The sequence below is a fragment of the Urocitellus parryii genome, chromosome 14 (genome assembly GCF_045843805.1).
Source record: "Urocitellus parryii isolate mUroPar1 chromosome 14, mUroPar1.hap1, whole genome shotgun sequence".
Lineage (NCBI taxonomy): Eukaryota > Metazoa > Chordata > Mammalia > Rodentia > Sciuridae > Urocitellus > Urocitellus parryii.
This window is the reverse complement of record NC_135544.1, coordinates 38,417,653-38,443,636: the sequence shown is the minus strand read 5'-3', so window position 1 is coordinate 38,443,636 and position 25,984 is coordinate 38,417,653. Positions and strand designations below refer to the sequence as shown.

General features: G+C 37.5%; 1 protein-coding gene across 2 annotated transcripts; it reads left to right on the top strand.

Annotated features, from left to right (window-relative positions):
- The first annotated feature begins 5,268 nt into the window (after nt 1–5,268).
- LOC113183462 (protein tyrosine phosphatase type IVA 1-like) lies at nt 5,269–5,877 on the top strand. 2 transcript variants are annotated; one of them, XM_077792606.1, is made up of 2 exons: nt 5,269–5,604; nt 5,677–5,877. In XM_077792606.1, exons 1-2 carry the CDS (start codon nt 5,269–5,271, stop codon nt 5,788–5,790), a joined length of 450 nt encoding a protein of 149 aa, XP_077648732.1. In that variant the 3' UTR covers nt 5,791–5,877. The 2 variants fall into 2 exon arrangements, with proteins under 2 accessions (XP_077648732.1, XP_077648731.1); XM_077792605.1 differs by having other exon boundaries at nt 5,269–5,877.
- Nucleotides 5,878–25,984: the final 20,107 nt, after the last annotated feature.

Sequence of the window (25,984 nt, the reverse complement as noted above, 5' to 3'; positions counted from 1 at the left end):
TTAGGCCAGGCTGTTAGGGGACACAACACCATGCCACATTGGGAAGAACTGAAGAAACAAGATCCATGTGGAAAGGGCATGAAGCCAGTCCTCACATACTTCAAGAAATGTCAAGAGGGAGATTTCTCAGGAGCAGGAAGGCAGAAATCAGTGATAAAGTGCAGTGACCATAAATGGTGTCCTGTAAAGAGTTTCATGATGCTGATGATGACATTTAGTAGCAGTGAAAAAGGGTTTCCTGCCACTTCAGACTCAGACCCTGGAGCCAGTTCCTTGCGCTTCTGTGTTGTTATGAAAATAATTTTTTTTCTTTTGTCTTGAGTTTGTCTGTTTTCCACATAGAGTCAAAACACTGGGTAACCATCCTTACCTCATAAAAGCATACTTGATCCTGACAGTTGGCTATTTTGTAGATGTCCCTCTACCCACTTCACAGTGAGGTATCTGTCCTAGATGTGGGCGAGCAGGGCTTGCACTTGGCGATCGTAAGCTCATCTTGAAACCTGAACTACCTTGAAAACTGAAGTAGGCGTTCTTTCCTCATTCCACTTTTAACTCAGATTTTATCTGAAAGACCTGATCATTTGTTGTCTTTTAGTTATATCTGCATGCTAAGAAAAGCAATCATAATCTTATAACTAGCAATGGAATGCTTACACTACCGGGAGAGCTTGATTTGTAGATTCTGCTCATGCTGTATTTGTGTCTGTTTGTTCCTCTTCCCCCACCCTCCCCACCCCAGCATCCTCTCCTTGTCCTCCAGAAAACATTATAATGTTTTCTAGTTCCCTGAGTAATAGCATTATATGGTATAAGGTCTCGAAATCCATGGTGAACTGTGGGTTGTTCTTGATTCCAGAGAAACATGGCAGGTAGGTGGGCACACCTGGGGATAGGCCATTGCTTGGCTCCAAATAGAATGTCCAGAATGTAGATGGGAATCTTAGATCCCTCACTGCTCCCAGAATGCCCAGGACTGATGGAAGAGACCTAAACTCATGGGTTGAATATGCACCCAATAGGGAATGAGGAGCCTAGGGCAAATCAGAGTCCAATCACCCTGATGGCATCAGAGGAAAATTTAAGAACTTAAAGCATGAATTCAGTCAGATTAGAGCTGGAAATGTAGCTTAGTAGTAGAGTGCTTGCCTAGAATGCACAAGGGCCTAGGTTTGATTCCCAACATTTCTAAAAAAACAAACAAAAAAGAATTTAAAAGGATTAATTGTTGCGGGTTGGGGTTGTGGCTCAAAGAGCGCTCTCCTAGCATGCATGAGGTACTAGGTTCAATCCTCAGCATCACATTAAACAATAAAATAAAATAAAGATATGTGTCCACCTATAATTAAAAAATAATTGTTTTGTCCTGCATATGCCCTTAGAAATATAATGCAAGTAATATATGTATGTAATTTTAAAATGTTTTAGTAGCTACATCAAAAATAGTAAAGATAGGAGGCTGAGACAGAAGAATTGAAGTTCATGGTGAGTCTTGGAAATTTAATGACACCCTGCCTCAAAATAAAATAAAAAAAGAGCTGGGGATGTACTATGGTAGCAGAGAGCCCCTATTACTTGTTCAGTCCCTAGCTATTACTTGACAGGTGCAGTGGCACATACCTGTAATCCCAGCTACTCTGGAGTCTGAGGCAGGAGGATAGCAAGATTGACACCAGCATGGACAATTTAGCTAGACCTTGTCTCAAAATGAAACTTAAAGAAAAATAGTAAAAAGAAGTACATTTTAATATATTTTATCTACACAACATATTTGAAATTATAACATTTCCTCACATAATCAATATAAATTATCCACTGACTATTTTACATTTTTCTTATATTAGGTCTTCAAAATCTGGTATGTATTTTACACTTACAGTTCACTTTTGTAAAAACCAGTCACAGTTCAAGTATATAATAACCACTTAAGGCTAATGGCTACTTATTAGTGAAGATTTAGTCAAAGACCAAATTTGTTGACTTTTGGCCTATATTGCCTCAATAAAGTTGTTACTATTAAGGTATTAATATGTTGCTTTGGAGTCAATACAGATTCTATTCGTGATCTGTCATTCACCCAACATTGTTGTAGATACCTGGAATACAGCACCCCTGACCTTCACAGACAAGGTCTCTACTTCCAAGAGTTTATGTTCTATTGTCTGACACAGATGATAAATCCATAAACAGATGAGTATATGAAATAATTCTTGCTAGTAAGAAGTGACATAAAGAAAATAAAAGAGGACACAATATAAAAATTTTTAAGGCTATTTGAGTTCTCCGCAGGACTAGATTTGCCCTCAACATGTCTTATACTGTATCCTGGAAAAGGCACATGTCTTAGCCCTGGGGCAGAGAGATAGGGTTGGGTCCCTTCCTTGGTACTGAGAGTTATCATATATTTGCATCCCTAGAATATAATCTGTTAATGGTTTTGTCTGAGAGTGGCTCTTGTCAATGAAAACAGACTCCATATAGGAAAGGCTCCCAGCCTGATAATCATTAGGCATGAATTCTCGATTTGCTGCTCATTCACTCCAAAAAGCCCTTTAACCTGTTTTGGTTAAAGCCCCTTAACTTTCCTCTGTGATCCCTAGTTCTAACATTTTGTCATTCTATTTTATACAAATGGAACTTCTGTAGCTTGTAGAATCTCTGAAATACCAGCAATAATGAAAACTGAGAATTCTGGAAGGTGGGGGCAAAGGAGATGAATGGGATGAGCTGCCTAGAAAATAATAAATGTTGTTGAATATGTGGAGAAACTAGAAACCTCGGGCATCACTAGTAGGAATTAACAATGATCCAGTTGCTGTGGAAAAGAGTTCAGCTGCTCCTCAAAAAGTTAAACCTAGCCGGCTGGGGTTGTGGCTCAGTGGTGGAGCGCTCGCCTAGCAAGTGTGGGGCCCTGGGTTCAATCCTCAGCACCACATAAATATAAATAAATAAATGTATTGTGTCCAACTACAACTAAAAAATATTTTTTAAAGTTAAATTTAGGGCTGGGGATAGAGCTCAGTTGGTAGAGTGCTTGCTTTGCATGCACAAGGCTCTGGGTTCAATCCCCAGTACCACACAAAAAAAGGTTAAACCTAGAATTACAATATGACCTATCAATTCTATTCCTATAGAAATAGCCCAAAGAATTGAAATAGCCAAAAGAATTGAAAGCAGGGTCTTGAAAAGATATGTGCACACCAATGCTCATAGCAGCATCATTTATAACAGACAAAAGAGGGAAACAATCCAAATGTCCATTGACAGGTGAAGGGTGAAGGACATGAGATGCACGCACACAACAGAATATCGTTCAGTCCTAAACAGAACACCAACATGCTGTGACATGGGTGGATCTTAAGACATTATGTTAAGTGAAATAAATCTTAACCAAAGGGCAAATACTGTACAGTTCACCTAGAATACTCAAATTCATGGAGACAGAAAGTTGTATGGTGGTTACCAGGGACTGGAAGGAGAAGGGAATCAGGAGTTTAATGAGTATAGAATTCCTGTTCAAGAAGGTGAAAATGATGAGGAAATGACTAATGGTTATGGTTGTAGGATGATATGAATGTACTTAATGCACTAAACTGCATAGTCAAAAATGGTGAAATTGTAAATGTTATATACATACACAATGTGTGTGTGTGTGTGTGTGCGTGTGCGTGTGCAGATGCATGCATGCACATGAGCACACGTGGTGTCCTGGTCTTACATTTTTATGCATGAATAATAGCTCTGTCTTCCAAGATGTGAAAGTAATGTCATTTAGCTTTCCTCCAAGCCTCCTTTTTAATAGAGAGGAAGATGACCAATGAGAGGGAAGATTTGGCACTAGCTTAAATTCAGGCCCACTTTGTTCAGGTTTAAGAAATGTTTATGGGTGAGATGGTGAAGTTGAAGTTTAAAAAAGAAAGTGGTACATAGGGGGAAGACAGGTTTAAAAAAGAAAAGCAAAACCCTGTGAAACTTCACAGCGCTTAGACTTGTGGTCAAATGGAACAAGTTTCTTTTTAATTTGGTACATAAACTTGTCCTAAGCAAGGCACTCAGAGAGAAAATTCCCAAGCAGCAGTGCTGGGTTTAGGGTCATTTGTCAAATTAATCAAGATATATTTTCTTGCCTTGAATGCGTCAGCTAGAATATATTACATTCCATCCTAGGAAGAGAATCCAAGCCAACAATTCCCAACAAACAATTGTTCAGTCTACAGAAGAGTAAAAACCTCCAAGTCCTTTCATTTCCATTCACTTGATTTCCCATGATTTTTCAGTTAGGGAGACCGTAGTCAGATAGAAGAATGAGGATTGAAACCTTAAACGGAGTTTGAAACCAAAACAGCACTAGCATTAGGGGAGAGGGAGATTCTAATCACAAGGAAACATTGGGTTTGGTGCAAGAGAGTCACTTAGGGAAAATGGAAAAACAATGTCAGGCCTGATACATATTTGACACAAACTTAAGATAAAGTCCAAATGCTTAGTTGTTCTCTTTTCCTAGCACTGCATCTGAAACAAGCGGATTGTCTGATGATGAAATTTTAACATTCAGCCATGTAATATTTGACAAAGTAATGCATTTAATATTCAAAGCTGAAAAAGTATAGTCGTAAAATCAGTATGAACAGAAAACCATTTTAAAAATGTACACTTTTGTAAGTTCTGCAATATTATGTTAATACCAAATATTCTAGAGGCTACGCTCACTGCATGGTAGTCTGGTGCGCCCGCCACCCCCTGCCCTGCAGCCGCCGCCACCGTCTCCGCCTCGGGACCGGCTGTATGATTAGGCCACAATCTTCAATGAGTAAACATATTCCTCAGTTCTGTGGTGTTCTTGGTCACACATTTATGGAGTTTCTGAAGGGCAGTGGAGATTACTGCCAGGCACAGCACAACCTCTATGTAGACAAGTGAACTGTAGAAATTCATTACTACTCCACCAAGAAGCCCCCATAAGAGTGGTTAACCTGGACACAGACTATTGAATTGAAAATCCACCGAGCATTTTACAAGAGTTCTGACCTGGATGGGGTAAACCTCAGTGCACTTCCTTTCTATTGCCTCAGTATTACTGGAGTGAAGAATTGCTGCTTCTTGTTAGGAGGTTCATTTCATTTCCCATTACTCCCAACTTCATACTCAAAGCACTGAGAATATCAAGTGGAGTATATTGAAGTAGACTTCAGTTACTTTGCATCATCTCTGTATTCAATTTTTTAAATTCTTTCATAACCCTATTGAGTGTTTTTTAACTAAATTAACATGGCTCTAATGAACCGCCCTGCTCCTGTGGAAGTTGCGTACAAGAACATGAGATTTCTTATTACATACAATCCAACCAATGCAACCTTAAACAAATTTATAGAGGAACTTAAGAAGTGTGGTGTTACCACAATAGTAAGAGTATGTGAAGCAACTTATGACACTACTCTTGTGGAGAAAGAAGGCATCCATGTTCTTGATTGGCCTTTTGATGATGGTGCACCACCGTCCAACCAAATTGTCAATGATTGGTTAAGTCTTGTAAAAATTAAGTTTCCTGAAGAACCTGGTTGTTGTATTGCTGTTCATTGTGTTGCAGGCCTTGGGAGAGCTCCAGTGCTTGTTGCTCTGGCATTGATTGAAGGCGGAATGAAATATGAAGATGCAGTACAATTGATAAGACAAAAGCGGCGTGGAGCCTTTAACAGCAAGCAACTTTTGTATTTGGAGAAGTATCGTCCTAAAATGCGGCTGCGCTTCGAAGACTCCAATGGTCATAGAAACAACTGTTGCATTCAATAAAACTCGGGCACCTGATGCTATTGCCTTGGAAGTGGAACTTAAGACGGGACCTAATTTGTCGTACATATTAGCCAACATGTTGGTGTGGTGAATAAGTCTGATGAAGTTTCCATAGGAGTATTGGAAAGCAGTTTTACCAGGCCACAAGCTTGACAGAATTTCAACCTCTATGTTTGGGTTATGATCAACCTGTTTGGACACTTAGCAAAAGATTCTTGCTGTTCACAATTTAAAATGTGCTTATCATTTGTACCAGTTGATCTTTCCTGAAATCATGCGGTATTGAGTTAATGTCTTTAAATCTATTTCCATGCCAGAATCTTACATAAGAAATTTAGAAAGATTAGGTGCCAAAATACCCAGCACAATACTTGTATATTTTTAGTATCATACAAAACCAAAATTCCAGGAACTAAGAACACTCTAGACCTTATGTGATTTATTCCTTCAGTCATTTCAAACATTGTAGGCCCTATAAGATTATTTGCCTGCTCTTTTTATGTTTACATCTCCCACATTCATACCAGTATACATCAGGTTTGCTTTTACCTATTGAGGTTTTTTTGTTTGTTTGTTTTGTTTTCCTTTTACCAAGTCTTACAGCAATTATTTTTATTTAATATCTTTCTATAAGTCTTATTTTTTTGCTGTTATGGGAAACCTCCATTTTGAAAACCTAAGTTTTTACAGAAGCACATGTCTTTAAGTCTCCAGACAAAAAAAAAGCCTTACAGTTAATTTAATGTTTGCACTCTGAGGTGCAACTTAACAGGGAGGGCCTGAAAAAAAGAATGGGAGGGGGCTATTAAATATTTTTAGTAAAATGTTGCCTTTGTCTCATGCAGAACCTGTAGAATATATGCTCTTTAATTTAGTAAATATTTTTTAAAAGGTAGAGATGCTCTGTTATTGTAGGTAAAACAATTCTTAATCATAAAGTTTCTGAAATTCTTGTAATTTTTTTTCATAATTATCAGAAGTTGTTTACCAACTTTTTGTTTGAAGTGTGATTTTTTTTCTTTTATTCCCAACCACTTGCAAAAAAAAGAAAAAAGTGGGTTTCTGCTGATGAATTGAGCAGACATCTAATATTTTATATGCCTTTTCAGCTGTGTAACTTAATATTTGGATACTTGATAATTTTGTTTTATTATGTAATTGATAAAATGGTGCTGTGTATTAATGTTAGTTCAACCATATATTTATACTGTCTGGGAATGTGTGGTTATAGTTCTGTGGGAGAAATAATTTGTCAGTGTTCACCAGCTTGTAAAAATTTAGTGTGAGAATTTAAACATCTAAATAAATAATGAAATGCAAATATATATATATATATATATATATATTCTATTTGACTCAACAAATTTGATATAGCCATCTTACCCATGAAAAAATGAATTGGGCTATAAACTAATTTTTCTATTTTCTTAATGTCATCAGCAATGAGCTCTTATTCCTCTCTTCCAAATTTGAGCCTAACATTAGTTGGACAGGGAACAAAAATGTAGGAAGCTGGGAATTTTCCAGATCATTAAAAATTAAAAAAAAAAAACTCCTTATGGAAACGTAACCAACTGAAGCAATATTTTTAAATAAAATTTATTCATCTTAATTTCTTATATTTACCTCATTTGAATGTGAGTAAAAAGTCTATTGATAAAATATATTTTCCCATCAGAGAAAAAAATCACATCATCTAGACTTTTTTTGGTTTTGCTCTAGAATCTAGACATCTTTTATGATATGTAAATAGAATTAATGAAATTTAACCTAATTTTCTACTCAATGCACTAGCTTAAAAGTGAATGAAGGGCTGGGGTTGTGGCTCAGAGGTAGAGCACTCGCCTAGCATGCGTGAGGCACTGGGTTTGATGCACAGCAGCACATAAATATAAAATATTGTGTCCACCTACAACTACAAATCAATTTTTTTATTACAGTGAATAAATTTACCCAGAAGATGAGCAAACATGGGGAGAAAACATTGATTCTTGGTATATTAACTAATGCCTTTTGGGTTCTTGGAGCATGGAAACGGTAGAAAAAACAGACCTTATTGATAAACATTGCTAGGCACCCAAGACCAGGTTTTTGTCTTGGATTATTTTGGGAGAGTTACAAACAATTTGGGAAAGATGATAACTTGTACATTTGCGTATAATTCTTATAACCCCTCCCAGACGGAGCTAAATATTAGTCTTAGAACACTAAGATTAAGAACACTAGGTTCTTTGAGATTTTGGACCTCTAGAGGTTGAATCTGCCTCAACCTCATTTCACCTAAATTCTAAAAGCTACGCGTGTTCTGATATTCCATTGATGTTGAATCAAAGTGAGTCATGCAAGATGATAGCAACCTTTGGGATTTAGTGAAGAAGAACATTTTGAAAGAATCCAAAAAGAACATGTTTCTTAAATTTAATAGGGTGGGAGAAAGAAGTGATTTTCCACAAGTAACTGGACTCAAATGGAAATAGGGTTTCCAAAAATGGAATTATTGAAAAATATTGGTAGAATGACATCTAGATGTTTAGTCAAACACTGTTTCTACATATGTCACCCTAATTAAGCCCACCAAGTCCATCTATTTATCCATTCATTAGTGGAAGTGTTTGCTGAATGGTTACTGTGTACTAAGCATATAACAGAAGACTGGGCAGCACTGATGCATAAGTGAAATTAAGAAAGCATGTTCTCTGGCCCTACCAACATGAACAACTAGCCAAGCCAACATGGACAACTGGTTGCACCATGCTAATCTCTCTCTACCAAGCTTTCTCACAAGGAGTGGACTATGATTCAGAATGTTTTTAAGTATCTCATTACTCTATCCTATATGCAGTCAACCAGCATTAGAAAGCAATTTTGCATAACAGAGAGTCAAACACACTAATGACACAGAGTGTGGCTTATAACAAGTCATTCTTATTTTGAAGACCACTGTTAAAAGCAAACTCTCTGCCTCTACAAACACAGTGACCTCACAGTTTAAGAACCTATTCCAACAAAGACTATGGAATCAGGGACTGAGTCATATCTACTTTTGTATTTGAAGTCACTTGCTTGGCTCCGTGTAGGTACCACGTGAATCTTGTTTCCACCAGAGTGAGTAGAAGCCTTCTGGGTGGGGACATATGAAATGCACTCAGAGCATAAGTAGAGGCCCAGAAGGGTCCCTAGTGCAGTGATCCGTGTAACTTAAAGTTAATTTTGCCACCGTGTATAAACACAGGCTGCCTAAGCTATTTTCATTTCATTTGGTTTGGAAGTCACTCAAGGCAGGCTTAAGAATTAAGAAATTGGATACTATCTTGGATATTGGTGATGGGCCATGAAAAATAAATTAGGTTCTTTAATAGTGAGTATTTTAAAAACTCAGAGATTGTGCAGAAGAAAAAGGGCAAAGCAAATTTTTCTAACACATTTTTCTGTAATGAATTGGATACTTTAGGAATTCAGACAATATAATGGACTCATATTTTTGTCATAAAAATAAAACTGCCAAAATAGTAAAATAAATGTAGAATACTTCATTGTTACGAATTTGGTTTTTTAAAGAAAATAGGGATGCTGCCAATTTATCCCTCAACAACCTTCCAACTGTGTAAAGTATTAAAATGACATATGCAATTTAAAAATTATTAGGAATCCATTAAGTTGGCAAGATATCAGATTTCCTGTATTCTGAATTTTGCTTTGGCAGGAAGCAAATTCTATAATCTGCCTATTGGAAGTAGGTGTTGTGGGAATAAAGTAATTTGTGAATGTGAGGGATATGTTGTCTAGAGAGAAATAGATACTAAATTTGTATTGGTTGCGTTCTTCCCATAGCAAAAACACCAACAAAACAGGAAGAGAGAAGAAACCATCCCACTTCATGAAGGACCCATGAAAGAAGACTTAGATGAACTAGAGTGAAGAATCGTTCTCCAGCTCCTTCAAGGTTTGTGACTACATCAGTGGAGGCCTGGTATTCGGTTTAACTGTCTAGACAAGACCATTGGTTCCCTATTAGAGCTGCCACACATCATGGCTTTGTAGGGACCCAGACTCCAAGTGTGTGCACATGCGCTGTACCTCTTTTGGTAAAGAAAGGTAACCTTTGCAGCCCTAGCCTTCCACTCGTAGGCAGAGCACCCCTAACACAGGTAAAAACCCCAGGCAGAGGGTGGACGGGTCCAAAGGTCCAGCTCATGTTATTGATCTACTTCCCTCCTATTTTTTTTCCCCCCACTCTGAGGTCCCTCCCTCCTCCTCTGATTTCATTGGTAAGTATTTCAATGTGTTTACCAGGTAGCATAAGCTGTTACAAGAACAGAAAGAAGGCAGCAAAATTTGCCATTGGTACAAAAACCTATACTGAGCATCTATTGTATGTAACTCACCACGCATTTCGGATGGGAAGATGCAAGATCAAGGAGGCAAAATCTCCCACTCTTGGGGTTCACAGTCTAAATAACTCAGATGGACTCAAAGGTAACTTTGTGTGTCAGTCATATTGATTTGTTACTTGGTATTTGGTTGTTGATCATAATGATTGTGAAAAAAACAAAGCACTCTCCCACCTAAAGCAAATTAAATAATAAAGATTCAAATTGGATTTACCATTTTCTGTTTTCTATGTACTCCCTAGGGACATTTGTTTACTAAAATGAGTTTTTGTTTTATACAACATTAAAAAAGCCAAATGACTCCTTTCCTTATTTCTTTTTAATATAGTTATAGTTCAATGAAATTATCTGGGTTAAGGACCTTGATTTGTTATCTTTTAGCACTGTAGGAACTTTTAGAAATACAATATTCTCAGTTATTAGCAATTGAATATAAATTTGTTTGATACGTTTTAAAAGCTATGTTCATAGCTGAGTATCAAAAGGTAACTAAAATTAATAAATCTCATGAATTATTAGTGGACTCTAGGAAACATGTTTTAAAACCCTCTCTTAGCAATAAAATTGAAATACATTTCCCCCCAATTATCAAAGGGACTGAATTAAGATGAAATAGGAATGGTCTGTTAATTTTTAACCTTTAAAATTATTAGCTGGGCATGGTGGCACACTCCTGTAAACCCAGCTACTGGAGAGACTGAGGCAGGAGGATCACAAGTTGGAGGCCAGCCCCGGCAACACAGTGAGACCAGACCCTATAAATAATAAATAAAATTAAATAGACTGGGGGTGTTGGCTTAGTGTTAAAGTGCTTGTCAACCAGGTGCCAGGCCCTGGGTGGAATCACCAGTATAAACCAAAAAAAGAAAGAAAGAAAAAAGTATTTAAGAAGAAATAAAAGTTGAAAATGTCATATACTTTTTTTTTGAAAATTAGAAGATTAACACGGAAGTTCTGCTCCTATAATGAAATAATATTGAGTATGCACAGAGAATTTTAAAAATCTATTATTCTCTATTCTGAGATCAGAGTACAGAATAGACTAAATTAGAAAAAAAAGAAATAATCTGATTGTTTTATGAAAGTGATTTCCAAGTCATTTGAAGAATCCAAATCATCTTATATAATGGCAAGCACATAGTAGGTGGTTAATAAATACTGAATGTAATTAAGATAAAACAATGCATTTTCAGATTAGAAGAAGAAGGGAAAAAAAGAGCTAGTGGTCTTTTCTTAACCTTTCTGTTATGTCTAAGCCTCCACATGGACTGACACTTGACCTGGATTTGAGGTAAGAATCACCTTATCTCTGAGGCAGCTCAGAAAATGGAAGTTGGATCAGTCTCCTCTTAAGCTTCTCAACCTCTCTCACCCCCTTTAATTTCATATTTGAATGAGTTTTAATTCAATTTTTAAAATTTCAAAGTAAAAAAAAAGTCAGGCAAGCCAGTTTGGGGAGTGAATTGCCTGGTCAATTTACTGAAATGGACACTCTGGTGACCCAAAAGCAGACACAGCCCATGAAAGGGGACTAAACCCCATGAACAGTGAGGATTGGGAAACTAGTTTTAAAAGCAAGAACCATACTGACCTCTTTCCCCCTTTTCCTCCCATAAACAAGGCCCAAACCATTCAGCTGTTGTTCTGTGAATATACCATGAAGAGTCTTTCTTTTAAAAAGGAAAACAAAGAGGGGCTGGGGATGTGGCTCAAGTGGTAGCACGCTCGCCTGGCATGCGTGCGGCCCGGGTTCAAGCCTCAGCACCACATACAAACAAAGATGTTGTGTCTGCCGAAAACTAAAAAATAAATATTGGATTCTCTCTCTCTCAAAAAAAAAAAAAAGGAAAACAAAGAAAAATAAAACTCAATATCTAACATATACCTTGGAGTAAACTATCATGTGCAAGGTATGTTTACCTGTATTTTACCTTTACATGTTTTCCTTTATTCAGCTGTATCTGCAGTATATAAACTAGAAGTATTACTTCTGGGCTGGGGTTGTGACTTAGAGGTAGAGCACTTGCCAGGCATGTGAGGCCCAAGGTTCAATCCCCAGCACTAAAAATCAAACAAACAAAAAAAAGTGTTACTTTTACATGAAATCGTGTGATACTTCATGGATGAACTTTATAAAATTATATTTCCTTTCTCCAGATGTATTGGGGTGTGTTCTCCAGAGAAACACAACCAATATAGAAAGATATTTATTATAAGGAATTGGCCCACTTGATTATGGAGGCTGAGAAATCCCAAGATCCTTTGGTAGACAAACTGGAGAGCCAGGACAGTGATTTTGTAGTTCCAATCCAAGCCTGAAAACCAAGAGAACTAATGGTACCCTTCCTGTTCAAAATTTGGTTGGCTCAAGACCTGAGAAGAGCTGAAGTTTTGGTTTGAGTCTGAAAGAAATATGGTATTCTGGTTTAAGGCAGACAGATGGGAGGAATTTCCTTTTATTCAAAGGAGGGCCAGTCTTTTTGTTCTAGTCAGGCCTTCAGTTTATTGGATGAGCCCAACCTACATTGGAGAGGGCAATATTCTCTGCTCAATCTACCACTAAATGTTATCTCATCCAGAGACACCCTCACAGGCACACCCAGAATGCTTGACCAAATGTTAGGGCACCCTGTGGCCCTATCAACTTGACACATTAAAATTAATCACCAGAATAGTTGAGATTCGATTACATGATTAAATGATTGCTGATAAATTTACGCACAAAGCATTATGCTTCTATCATAATACAATAGAGATAGAAGCTGCTTTTGCTAAAAACACTGACTTTCCTTTGGGGCCTATAGATGTCCAATGGGTGAATAAAAGCAGGATAAAAGCTTTGCATCTCTACCTTCATTTTGTATCTATTTCCTTTATTATCTTAACTTTTGGGTTATTTAGCTCTGAATGTAGACATGGCAGTACAAATTTTATTAGCCCTAAATTTACCAAACTTATTTTCCACCTTCAAGACTGCAGACACTCAGATAAGATAAACTGAGGTATTTCCAAGATTTGCCAGTACCTTCAACTGTCACCTTTTAAAACATCCTGTACCAGACCCCTGGAATGGTGCCTGAAAGTCTCCAATCATTGCACTACTCCTTCCAGAAATGGTGAAGCCTTGCAGGCAGATCACCCCATAATGACATTGCCCCCACAAAGGAGGAGGAACACCTCATGGGAACTGAATCGCCCCTTCCAGGATCGCAGGTCTGATAGGTAAACAGCCTGCATCCTGTGAAGCAAGTGGAAATTGCCTCCTCGGGTGATGAGGCCTTCCCTAGAGCCAACTTATAGAACCAGAACTGAGATAATGGCCCACCAGCCCGTAAGTTGATCAAGACTGCTTAATTATGCATAACTCTCGCCCCCTGACCCAATTCGTCCTCTGTTAAACCTAAAGATCATATCAGTACCTGGAAGACAGAGGAAGCCTTATGAACAAGGAAAAAGAGGCAGGTCTCAGTAGTGGGTACAGAACAACTAAATATGTTGACATACCTGAGGCAGCAGGTGCAAAGGGTTGTGGGAGGCAGGAAGACCACAGAGGTTTGCAGCCATCCATCCCTGAAGGCTTCACTCTACTTTGATAAGGAATTTGGACACATCCTGTTGAGATGATGACACACAGCAGGGTCACGGCAGACAATAGATTAGGTTAGATCAGTGATGTGGAAAAATAAACATGTCTGTTTAAACATGAGTTCCATGGGGCTGATGATGTGGCTCAGTGATAGGATGTTTGCCTGGTGTTTGTGATGCCTGGGTTCAATCCCCAGCACGGAAGAAGAAGAAGAAGGAGAAGGAGAAGGAGAAGGAGAAGGAGAAGGAGAAGGAGAAGGAGAAGGAGAAGGAGAAGGAGAAGGAGAAGAAGAAGGAAGAAAGAAGAAGAAGAAGAAGAAGACAACACTGACTTCCTGAGCATTTACCAATTTGAACCAACTTTTTTAAAAAAAATCATTTACCATCACAATTTTGGAATCTTTTCTTCAATAATCATTAGGTTCTAGGCATTGGGCTAAGCGGTTGTAAACATTGCCTTTATTAATTAATCCTAACGGTGTTTGGAGGAAAGTATGAGGTCAAGCTCTCCAGACCAAGTGGATTTTGTGGAGGGAGAAAAGAATGAAGAAATGTCTATCTTTTAAAAATATATGAGCAGTAACTTTATTTTAGCACATTTAATAACTCCTGCCATTTCTCACTATTCATTCATTTCTTTGAGCTTCAAGTAAGGTCTTTATCAGACAGTTGTCACTTGTCATGCCAAGTTATTACACTGTTCTGAAATTATGTGAATTCATATGCTTCATCAGGGATTATTTATATTTTAATTTTAGAAGAAACCATGACTAGGAAATGCTATTTTTAATTCAGGATCCATAGATAAAGATGCAGTGAAAACTTATCCTAATGAGTCCAAATGGAGGTTCACTTGGAAAAGATGCCCAATAGACATTTACCCTCTCAATGGATGCGCAGACCAGCACAAAGCCCCTCAAAGTAAAGAACAACTTGGTCCGGAACATCAAAGAGTGATGTTCAAGCTTTGTATGTAAGGACTTTTGTGCAAAAGTTTTAGAAGAGTAGAGTTAGGCTAATATCATTTGTGACTCCACAGATATGACTTGTAAAAATTTTATTTTGTAGAATTTAAAAAAAATTGTTTTTGGCCACACTGGGGATTCATCCCAGGGATATTTACCACCCAGGGGCATTTACATCCTCAGCTATTTTCTATTTTTTATTTGGAGGCAGGGTCTTGCTAAGTTGCCCAGACTGACCTCAAACTTGTAATACTCCTGCCTCAGCTTCCCAAGTAGCTGGGATTACAGGGGTGCACCAGCACACCCAGCAAAAAATAAAATAAAATAAAATAAACTCAATAATAATCTATTTTCTCTTAGACTGTTGATGAACAATTCATGTCCATGCAACACAGAAATGAGGGAGGGACATCACAGCCATTTTATAACCAATTGGAATGCATCTTTTGTTTTTCTCTTATGAGAAAATCATTTTAAGTATTATTTAATTAGTCACTGCTTCTCAGGAAACAGTGGAAGTCCAGAGATTTGTGGATGAGGAGGCAGATTCATAGCGATTACATCATTTGCTTAGAAAGTAGCCAGGTCTCTCCCCTCAAAGCTCCTAACCATTTAGGGAAGTAGATGACTTGAACATTAGAGGGTTATAAAAATTAAAAAGGTACATAAAATTTAAATGAAATGGGAAAAGAATGAGAAATTTATACTTTTGGAAAATCTGGGTCTTCCAACCTATATGTGAATTCTTGTATAGTGATCACTTGCTCTGTTTAGATGACACTTAACAATCCTTTAGCTGACCCTCCTTGATTTCCCACTGATTTACTACTATCCTAGGTTCATGAGAAGTTAAGAGACGTGAGTCAGTGAAAGAACAATCACTAGATCAGGATAATATTCCAGGCAGGATTTATATTCATCTTGGCATTCATCTTATGAATATATTTCTTATGTTTTTTCAAGGATGTGTTGTAAGCCTAAGGCATTTTTAGAAAATCTAAATTTGTCTGAAAAGAAAACAAAGATCACAAAAAATGCTTGTTACTTCAGAGAAGAAAGTAAATAAGAGAAATCCTTATGTGGTGAATTCATAGTTTTAAACATTTCTCCCCCCTTCACCCCTTTGTGTCTTCTCTGCCCTCTCTCCTCCTCCTACCCTCTCCAATGGATTAAACTAGGCCACTCCCTGCTTATTGAATCAAGGAAGGGATGTGACAACAGGAGAGAGAAGAGCCACACCTAGGTTTTCAGTTAAGAGAGATAGGTTTTTAAGGCATCCAAAAGGATACAGGAATAGATTGGGGTTCTAGCTGAGCAGCATGTCTCCATCCCTTAGGGAACCTTTAAAAATGTGTGTGGTAGGGGGAGGTGTTTGTCACAACTGGGAAATGTTACCCCCTTACCTACAATAACTGTGGGTCAGGGATGCTAAACATTCTACAAAGACTGAGGCTGTCCTGCTAACAAACAAAGGCACCCTGGTAAAATTGTTAAAACTCACTGGCAAGCAAAAATATTGAGGAAATAGAATCCTTGTGCTTTTGATGGTGGAAACACAAAACAGTGAAGTGCTATGAAAAACAGAGTAGCAATTAAAAACAGAATCACCCTAGGATCCAGGAATTCCACTCTCGGATATATACCCAAAAGAACTACAAGCAGGGACTTGACAGAACTCATGTCCATAATAGCATCAATCACAATAGCCAAAAGGTGTGGAACTACACAAATGTTCATTGAGGGATAGATGGACAGACAAAACATGGTATGTTTATGTAATGGAATATTATTCAGCCTTAAAAAGTAAGAAAACTGACATATGCTTCAACATGGGTGACTCTTGAAGACATTATGTTACATGAAATAGGCCAGGAACAAAATGTATGCTAATATTATACAATTCCACCTATGTGAAGTATAGAGAATAGTCAAATTCATAGAGACAGAGACTAGATTTCAATGAGCATCACTGGGTAATGCTGATCTGTGGTTTATCTGTTTCTTTGTTTTGGTACCATGGATTGAACACAGGGGCACTTGACCACTGAGTCATATCCCCAGCTCTTTTTATTCCTTATTTTGAGACAGGGTCTCACTAAGTTGCTTAGGGCCTTGCTAAGTTGCTGAGGCTGGCTTTGGACTTGTAATCCTCCTGTCTCAGCCTCCTGAGCCACTGGAGTTACAGGGATGTACCACTCCACTGCACCTATCTGTGTGTTCTTTACCTGGAACAGAAGGAAGAAATTGACTGCCCAGTCTTTGAAAAATTGAAGCTGAGATTATATATATATATATATGTATATATATATATATATATATATATATTGCCTAAATGGAATAGTGGATAAAAAAAAAATGAAATCTTGGGAAACTGCCTCCTTTGGCTCTTCCAGCCAAGCCTCCTTCAACAAGAGGAATGAGACTGTAGTTTACTGTCTGTTGCTCTCTTATCCCATATTCCATATCTCATTGCAGGTTCCAAATGAAGAAATCCTGCTGCAATGAGCCATTGAGTAGTTAATTGCCTGAAACACATGTGTGGTCTGAAATTTGAGCTTCTTATAAAGGTGTGACTTAGAACTTTTTTAGGAAAAGGGGAAAAAATATCCACTGAACCAGGAACAGGAAAACATCCTTCCCATCATCTCTGTTTCCTGTTAGATGAATGCTTTTTTCTTCTGTCATTCACAAAATGCAGCAATAGGTGCAACAATACAGCACACATCCTATTGAGAGCTGGGAGACCCTCTCCTCTTTCAAAGCTGCACAGCGCATACCCAAGCAGTTTTTCATTGCAGATGATTATTTTCTACGTCAGAGTGTCATGGTTTAGATCTGGTATGTCTCCCAAAAGCCCACATGTCAGGCAATGCAGCAAGGTTCAGAGGTGCAAAGACTGGATCATGAGAGCTGTCACTGTATAGGTGGATTATGCCATTTGATGGGTTAATAATTTGAATGGACTACTGAGTGGTAACTGTACTGCCCACTATCTAGGTCACTAGAGATGTGGCATTGTGGACTATATGTGTCTCTGACATTTCCCTTTGTCTGTCTGTCTGTCTGTCTGTCTCTCTCTCTCTCTCCCCCCTCCCCCCCTTCCCAGCTTCCCCCAGCCATGCCCTTCCTTCTGCCATGATGTTTGTGTCTTGGAGACCATGGATTGAGTCTTCTGAAATTATGATCCCCAAATAAATTTTTCTTCCTGTAAGTTGTTCTTTTCAGGTATTTTGGTCACAACAATAAAAAGCTGACTCACACTGGGAATGTAGGAAGGAAAATAACTTGAATAAATCTGATTAAGCTAGTGGCATGAGATAGTTCAGCACATGGTCTTTTTTTTTTTTTTTTTTTTAAGGAATCATGTTAAACCCAATTGTGTTTTAACTAGGTTTGGTTCCCCCAAGCACCTGGATTTTAGTACCTGAAAGTATAAGCTAATTGGAAAAACATAATTCCCACTTCATGTAAGTTTTCCCTGCTGATATCAATTTAATGTGACGACTCCCAGGGTTAATTTCAAATTCTCAATATAGCCTCATGTAATAGCCCACTCACATAGAATCCCATCCCTTCATTTTATTCATTCTGCTGTAGATAAATGTTTCCTAGGCTATTTAGACAAATCCTTGTAATCTTGGGAATGTGGTCCTTCGGTAACTAACCTCTTGTTGGGAAAAAAAAAAAAAGAAAAAGAAAAAGAACAGTCCTGGTCTTCATCACTTTTCTGTACTCTACTAAGCCCATGTTTGGGTAGTTTCCAGTCTTCTAGTGTCTAGAGACTTCATCAGCCTATAAGACTTCTGAGTGTTCTTGTTTTCCACGAATTCCCATGGTAGACCAGCTCAGGGGTTTAGCTCTCTCTCTTGCTCTCTTCCATTCTTTGTCCCCCACCCCGATCACCCTGGGAATTAAAGGTATGTGCTCTGTAGTCTCAATAACACTGGATTTTAAGTGAGACCACAGTACAAAATAATAAATGAAATCTTAAACAATGTTTGAAGTGGGTGCAAGCCATGTTGTATGTTTCGGAGCTGATATTTTTGCAGAAGCCGTTGTGTAAGATGACGAAAGGCAAATGAATCACAGATGAGAGCAAAAACCAAAACAAATGAAATAAAGAAAATGAACAGACACAGACTTTAGAAATCATTTTCTATTCCTAATTAGGCTTGATACCACCATGTTTGGACACTGGTATGTTTTCACTCATGTCTTCTGACCTGCTTTAAAAAAAGGAAACAAAGAACTCTCTTCAAGAGAGCCACATTGCAATTTTGGTGTGAGGTACAACTCCCTCACAGTAAGTCTACCCGCCATCCCACCTACAGTAAGGCCTGGCTTCTTGGTACCCTGGATGTTTCCTTGATCTCATGTCATTACTCATGTCACTGTGACATTCACATCCACAGCATTCTACATTGTTTCATGCCTCAAATTAACATGTAATAGTCATAAAATAAAATGAGTGGGCAAGCGAGCTACAGCACTTAGCTCTGGCAACACATCAGTGCCCAATTCAGGTGTACGTGACCCACTGTACCCCAGAATAGTACCCCAAACGACAAAGATAAAAGCAGAAAAATGAAAAAATATTTCCGGTTTGTTTTCATAGGTTTAGGTTAAGTATACTCTAACTTGAAGAATCTTAAAAAAAGTAAGTATAATTTTTTATCAAAATCATGGGGCTGCCAGGCATGGTGGTGCACACCTGTAATCCCAGTGACTCCGGAGGCTGAGGCAGGAGGATTGCAAATTCAAACTCAGCCTCATCAACTTAGCAAGGAGAGCTGAGCAAATCAGCAAAACCCTCCCTGTCTCTAATAAAATATTTTTTAAAGGGCTAGGGATGTGGTTTGGTGGTTAAACACCCCTGGGTTCAATCCCTGGTACCAAAAAAAAAAAAAAAAAAAAAATCATGGGTTAGAAGTGTACTCAGTGGTAGAGCACTCCTCTAGCATGTGTAAAGTCCTGGGTTCCATCCCCAGCACTGCCATAATGAGAAAAAGAAAAAAATCAACCAGTTAGGCTTATTTTTTAAAATATTTTTTAGATTTTTAAAATGAACACAATTTTAAGTTCTTTTTGTTGATTTTTCTCTCTTTTATTAGTGCATTATAATTATACATAATGGTGGGATTATGTATAATTACATATTCATACATGCACATGATATAACCATATAATTTAGCAGTATTGTTAAACAAACAAACCCCAAATCTCACTTTAAAAACTGGATATTTTCATGGCACCAGCTTATCACCACATTGATAAACTAGCTAATGCACAAAGGGAAATATATCTTTGTGTGTGTGGAGGGGGATACTGGGGGATTGAACATTGAGCTACACCCATGGCCCTTTCTTATAATTTTTAATTTTTAGACAGATTCTCTCTAATTTGCCAAGACTGTCCTTCAGCTTGCAGTCCTCCTACCTTAGCATCCCTAGCCGCTGAGATTTCAGGCATGCACTACTGCATCCAGTAGAAAAATGTCTATTGGTAACGAAGATGGCTGTGGTTGCCATCACCTTAATTTAAGGATCACTAATAGTGGGGTAAGCAGACTCATTTGCTTCGGGCATCATGTACTGTGAAGTCGGCAGCCTTACCTATAGAGGATTCTTCAAAATATAATCTGAATCCAATCAAGACTTTAGATCCATGGGCTATAGTAAAGATGGAAGAACAAGTTTGATTCTTTTTTGCCAAAAAGAATCAAAAAGTCCATAATTGGAGCATTCCATAAAACAACTAGCCTGACAATTTAAAAAGTCAATGCAGGGGGGAAAGTGTGTGTGTGTGTGTGTGTGTGTGTGTGTGTGTGTGTGTGTGCGCGCGCGCGCGCGCTGTTCTAGTTTGAAAGAGACTAAAGACATAGCAGTTCAAATATGTGCTCCTTGACTGGATTCTAAAATAAAATCTATGCAACAATGGTAATGGTTTGAATATGGACTAAGTATTACATGGTACTAGGGAATTAACTCATTAGGTGGAATATATGTGAATTTGGATATGAAAAGAGGGTGTCCTCATTTTGGGGAGATGTATGCAGAGTGCTTAGGGGAGATTAACTTTAAAACAGTTCAGCAAGAAAAAATACATATAGATGAAGCAAAGATTTCAGAATGATAACAGTTACTGATTAAAGGTTTTAGTTACAGGTCATTATTTAACAATATTTTTTATATCTCTCTGCATTTTTTTCCTTTGAATATTTAAACATTTTTATGATAAGAGGCTTTTCAAAAGCCTTACCTTTAGAGCACTTGCCTAGCAGTGGAGTAGCAGAGATTCAATCTAGATTGAGCCACATCCCCAGCCCTTTCTTTATATTTTATTTTTGAGACAGGGTCTCACTAAGTTGTCCATGGCTTTGCTAAATTGTTTTGGCTGGCTTTGAACTTGAAATCCTCCTGCCTCAGCCTCCTGAGCTGCTGGGATTACAGATGTGCACCACTGTGCCCAGCCAGTGCCTGTTTTTTATATGTTAAAGATCAATATACATTGATTTCCTGCTGTTCTCATCAATGTATGATTTGTTTAAATAGATTAAGTGTAACCAATCCTGCTATCACAAATTATTTTTTGTAACCCACTTTTCTGTGTGAATTAGTTGAAGCATAGAGTATTTGTCAATAAAAAGAGAACGAACGGGGGCAGAGGTTGTAGCTCAGTGGTTGAGCATTTGCCTTGCATGCATGAGGCACTGGGTTCGATCCTCAGCACCTAAATAAATAAATAAATAAACAAACAAAGATATTGTGTCCATCTACAACTAAATAAAATAAAATAAAAAGAGAGTTAGCCAGGCCAGGGTTGTGGCTCAGTGGTAGAGTGCTTGCTTAGCATGTGTGAGGTACTGGGTTTGATTCCTGTCACCACATAAAAATAAACAAATAAAATAATGGTATTGTATCCATTTACAACTGAAAAAACAAACAAACAAACAAAAACAAAGAGAGAGTCTTCAGCACCTGCCTGCAGTGTGAAGTTTGCAAATTAGTAAAATGTAAAATAACTTACTCCTTTTTTTTTTTTTTTTTTTTTTTTTGGTATTGGAGATCGAATTCAGGGACATTTTACCACTGAGTTACATTCCCAACTCTTTTTGAGACAGAGTCTTGCTAAGCTTCCTAGGCTGGCTCCAACTTTCAATCCTTCTGCCTCAGCGCCCCCCAGGTGCTGGGAGTACAGGTATACACCGGTGCACCCAGCCTTCACATCTGTTTTAACCATTCTACTTTCCTATTTGGATGTAGGTGTAGAATATGCTAAACAAATAAAATATTTGTATTTCATTATATGTATTTGACTTAAATTGTCCAGATCTGGTGGTAGAGTGATGATTTATAAAATTGCTGAAATTCACTTCCTGAAATAATAAAGTGATTATCCATTGGACACAATGGAAATGTCATGGAACTGAGAGTTATGAAATCTGGGTGATAGCCAATATTTATGTACTTGTGTACTAAATATCTATTTGGCTTTTGCAGGACTTTAGTGTCCCTGAGTTTTAGTATCCTTATTTTAATATATTCATGGTTAGAAGATATTAAAGTCTGTTCATTTGGATTAGATGTATCCACAAAATCCCTGAAATTAAACTATTTCATGTATATCAATGTACAAGCATTTTTCTGAGAAGAGGCATACTTAACTGAATGTGATCACACATCTTTGCAGCAATTCCCATCTGAATGTATTGTCTCTTACCCTCTATTCATCTGAATTGACCTTGTAACTTCCTCTAACTAAAAGAATAAGGCTGGAATAATATTAAGTGACTTCCAAGCTTTGGCCTTAAAAAGACTTGTAGCTTTTCCTCTCATTCTCTTGGAATGAGAGAAATTTGGTGTTGCCACCACCAAATAAATTAGCTCCAGCTCTCCTGATGGAGATCCATGGCTCACTGCCAGCCAGCAACAAACACCAAATATGTGACTGAGGCCTTCTGGGCCACTCAGCCTGTTAAGCCAGCTGAGAAATCCCAGAGAAAGCTGGCAGAAGAACCACCCGGCTGGGCCCAGTACAAATTACAGAATCATGAACAAATTAACAGTACAGATTGAGTAACCCTTATCTAAAATACTTGGAATCAGAAGTGTTTTCAATTTCAGATTTTTCTTATTTTGAAATATGTAAAGTATTCATAACGAGATATCCTAGGGATAGACCTCTAGTTTAAATACAAAATTCACTTATGCTTCATGTACGTCTTACATATAACAGCCTAGAGACAATTTTTTAAATTTTATTTATTCACTTGTTTATTTTACAGCAGAATGCATTTTGATGTATTGTACACAGATGGAGCATAACTTCTTATTCCTCTGGCTGTACATGGTGCAGTCACTCCAGTTGTGTAATCATACATGTATGTACAGTAATAATATCAATTCTACTGTCCTTCCCATCTCCACAGCCCCACCCCTCGCCTCACTCCCCTCAACACAAACCAAAGTTCTTTCATTCTTCCCTAGCCTCCTGCCCCACTATGGATCAGCATCTGCTTATCAGAGAAAACATTTGTCTTTTGATTTGGGGGGATTAGCTTATTTCACTTAGCATGGTGATATTCTCTAGTTCTATTCATTTACGTGAAAATGCCACAATTCTATTCTTCTTTAAAGCTAAGTAATATTTCATTGTGTATATGAACCACATTTTCTTTATTTATTCATCTGTTGTAGAGCATCTAGGTTGGTTCCATAGGTTAGCTATTACAAATTAAACTGCTGTAAACATCGATGTGGCTGTGTCACTGTAATATGCTAATTTTAAGTCCTTTGGGTGTAAACCAGGGAATGAGAAAGCTGGATCAAATGGTGGTTCCATTCCAAGTTTTCTAAGAAATCTCCATACTGCTTTCCATAGTGGTTGCACCAATTTGCAGCCCCACCAGCAATTTATGAGTGTACTTTTTTCATCACATCCTTGCCAACATTTATTATTGCTTATATTCTTGATAATTGTCATATTGACTGGAGTGAAATGAAATCTTAGAGTAGTTTTGATTTGCATTTTTCTAATTGCTAGAGATGATGAACATTTTTTCATATGTTTGTTGATGGATTATATTTCTTCTTCTGTAAAGTGTCTGTTTAGTTCCTTAGCCCATTTATTGGTTGGGTTTTTGTTTTTGTTTTTGTTTTTGGTGTTAAGTTTTTTGAGTTCTTTATATATCCTGGAGATTAATGTTCTATCTGAGGCATATGTGGTAAAGATTTTTTAGAAGCAATTTTATATGATATTTTGTCCATATTTTGACTGTGACCTGTGACATGACGACAAACATTGAATTTTCTACTTGGGAAATCATGTCAGTGTTCAAAAAGTTTTGAATTTTGGAGCATTTCTTAGTATGGATTAGGAAGTCTCAACCTGTTGTTTTAAACCACTAAGTTTTGAGATGGCTTGTTATACTATAGTACCTGACTACTTCAAAAGGGAACTTAGCTTTTATCTGATTCTCAAAGGTTATGAACCACTGAATTTGAATTAGATTATTTAAAATTTTATGATTCCTTATCTATACTCTTTTCATAAATTATGTCATAGGCATAATTTAATACAGCAAATTTTGCATCCACACTGCATTTTAAAGGAAATCATACAACTTTTTAACCAAAGAATCAGCAGCCTTGTAGTTCAAAGGCTTTTCCTAGTTTCCTCTTGAAAAACAAAAATGTAGGCCAGTGCCAGGAAACTTCTCTCAGTCTCCATATTTTTTAAAGATTAAAGCAATCGCATCTGAAAATTCTATTAACACTCCGATTTGTTGTTTCCAAGCTGATTTTGAACTTATTTAGGACAGCTAGCTTTTGCTCCTAAGTGATCTTTCCCTTCAGTTGCTTCTGACCAAAGTTTGTCCCACCCTTTTCTAGTCTAATGGTGAAATAAGTTTGAGTGTTTCCCGTCTCCTTCATTATCTAAAATGTTAGCCACCTTCGGAATTTAATCTTTCTGATTTTTCTCACATATTCTTGCAGATTTCTTTTTGTATCCATGCTTCCTTTTCTAAATCACCTTTCACATTTTCCACACACCATTAAAAAAAAAACACATATCTGATCTTAGCAGTTTCTTCCCTAAGACACTAAATCTTTAAAGCCTTACTTTTTCTTTTCTTTTACTTCTTTCTTCCCTCCACACACCTCCCCCTGCTTCTGGCCATTTGCAATAGTAGTATCGGAATTATATTTTGAGGACTACCTCCTGCTTCATTTTGGAATCTCAGAGCAGGGTGTCAAAATCAGGCTTTTATAATTTCCTGAAATATTTTTAAGCTCAGACTAACAGTGTATGTCTGGCAATGACCACATCCCTCTGGAATTTTCTGATGGCCAGGTGGCCCTCTTCCAGGGTTCCTGTCACTTCTGATTTTCCATTCAAGGCCTCCTGGTTGGCCAGAATTAGAAGCAGGGTGTTAATCCTCCTCATCACTTCCTGTCCCTTCTCAAAGATGAAATTATCGTGTGGGTTAGTGATTCTCAACCTGGCTGCACATTTAAATCATTTGGGAAACCTAAACAAACAAAAAAATCAATAATGTCTGGGGTCCCATCCTGAGAGATTCTGCTTTAATTAGTATGGGATGGAGGCTGCCTATCAATTTTTCATTTTAAATTCTGGGGCTATTCTAACATGCAGTCAGAGCTGAGAACACTGATTGAGGAAATCATGGGTTTATCAGATGTTCTGAATTTAGAAAACGAGACATCTGGCAGATGCCTGGATAGTTGAAGCACCCATCATTAAGATTTTTGAATGCTTTTCTTCTCTAGTCGATTAAGTTTTAACACAGGCAGTCTAGTTCTAGCATGTCTAAACAGGATAATGACAACCAGAACCATGATATTACCTTCTGATTGTTGATATTAATCACAACATATCTCTAACATCTTTAAACAAGATGAAGCTAGGCAGCAAAAGTTCTCAGGAAAGTTCAGAAAACATGATTTGGGACAATTAGCTTTTCTGAAATCCCAAATAAAGATGAACCGTGTTGTTTGTGATGGCGTTTCTTATCAGCACAAGACAGTAACTTGACAAAGGAAATAAATTTAAAACAAGAACAATAAACAAAATAATTTTTTTCTCCTTCTTTGGTCAGCTTTTAGGTTGTTCTTTCTTTGTCAAAAGGCAATTGAGATGCATTCAGTTTTTGAAAAGTTCTTTCTCACCACATATCACACCTACTGCACTTTTGAGGTTTCAAAAATTTTAAATTCTAATTGCTAAATATTA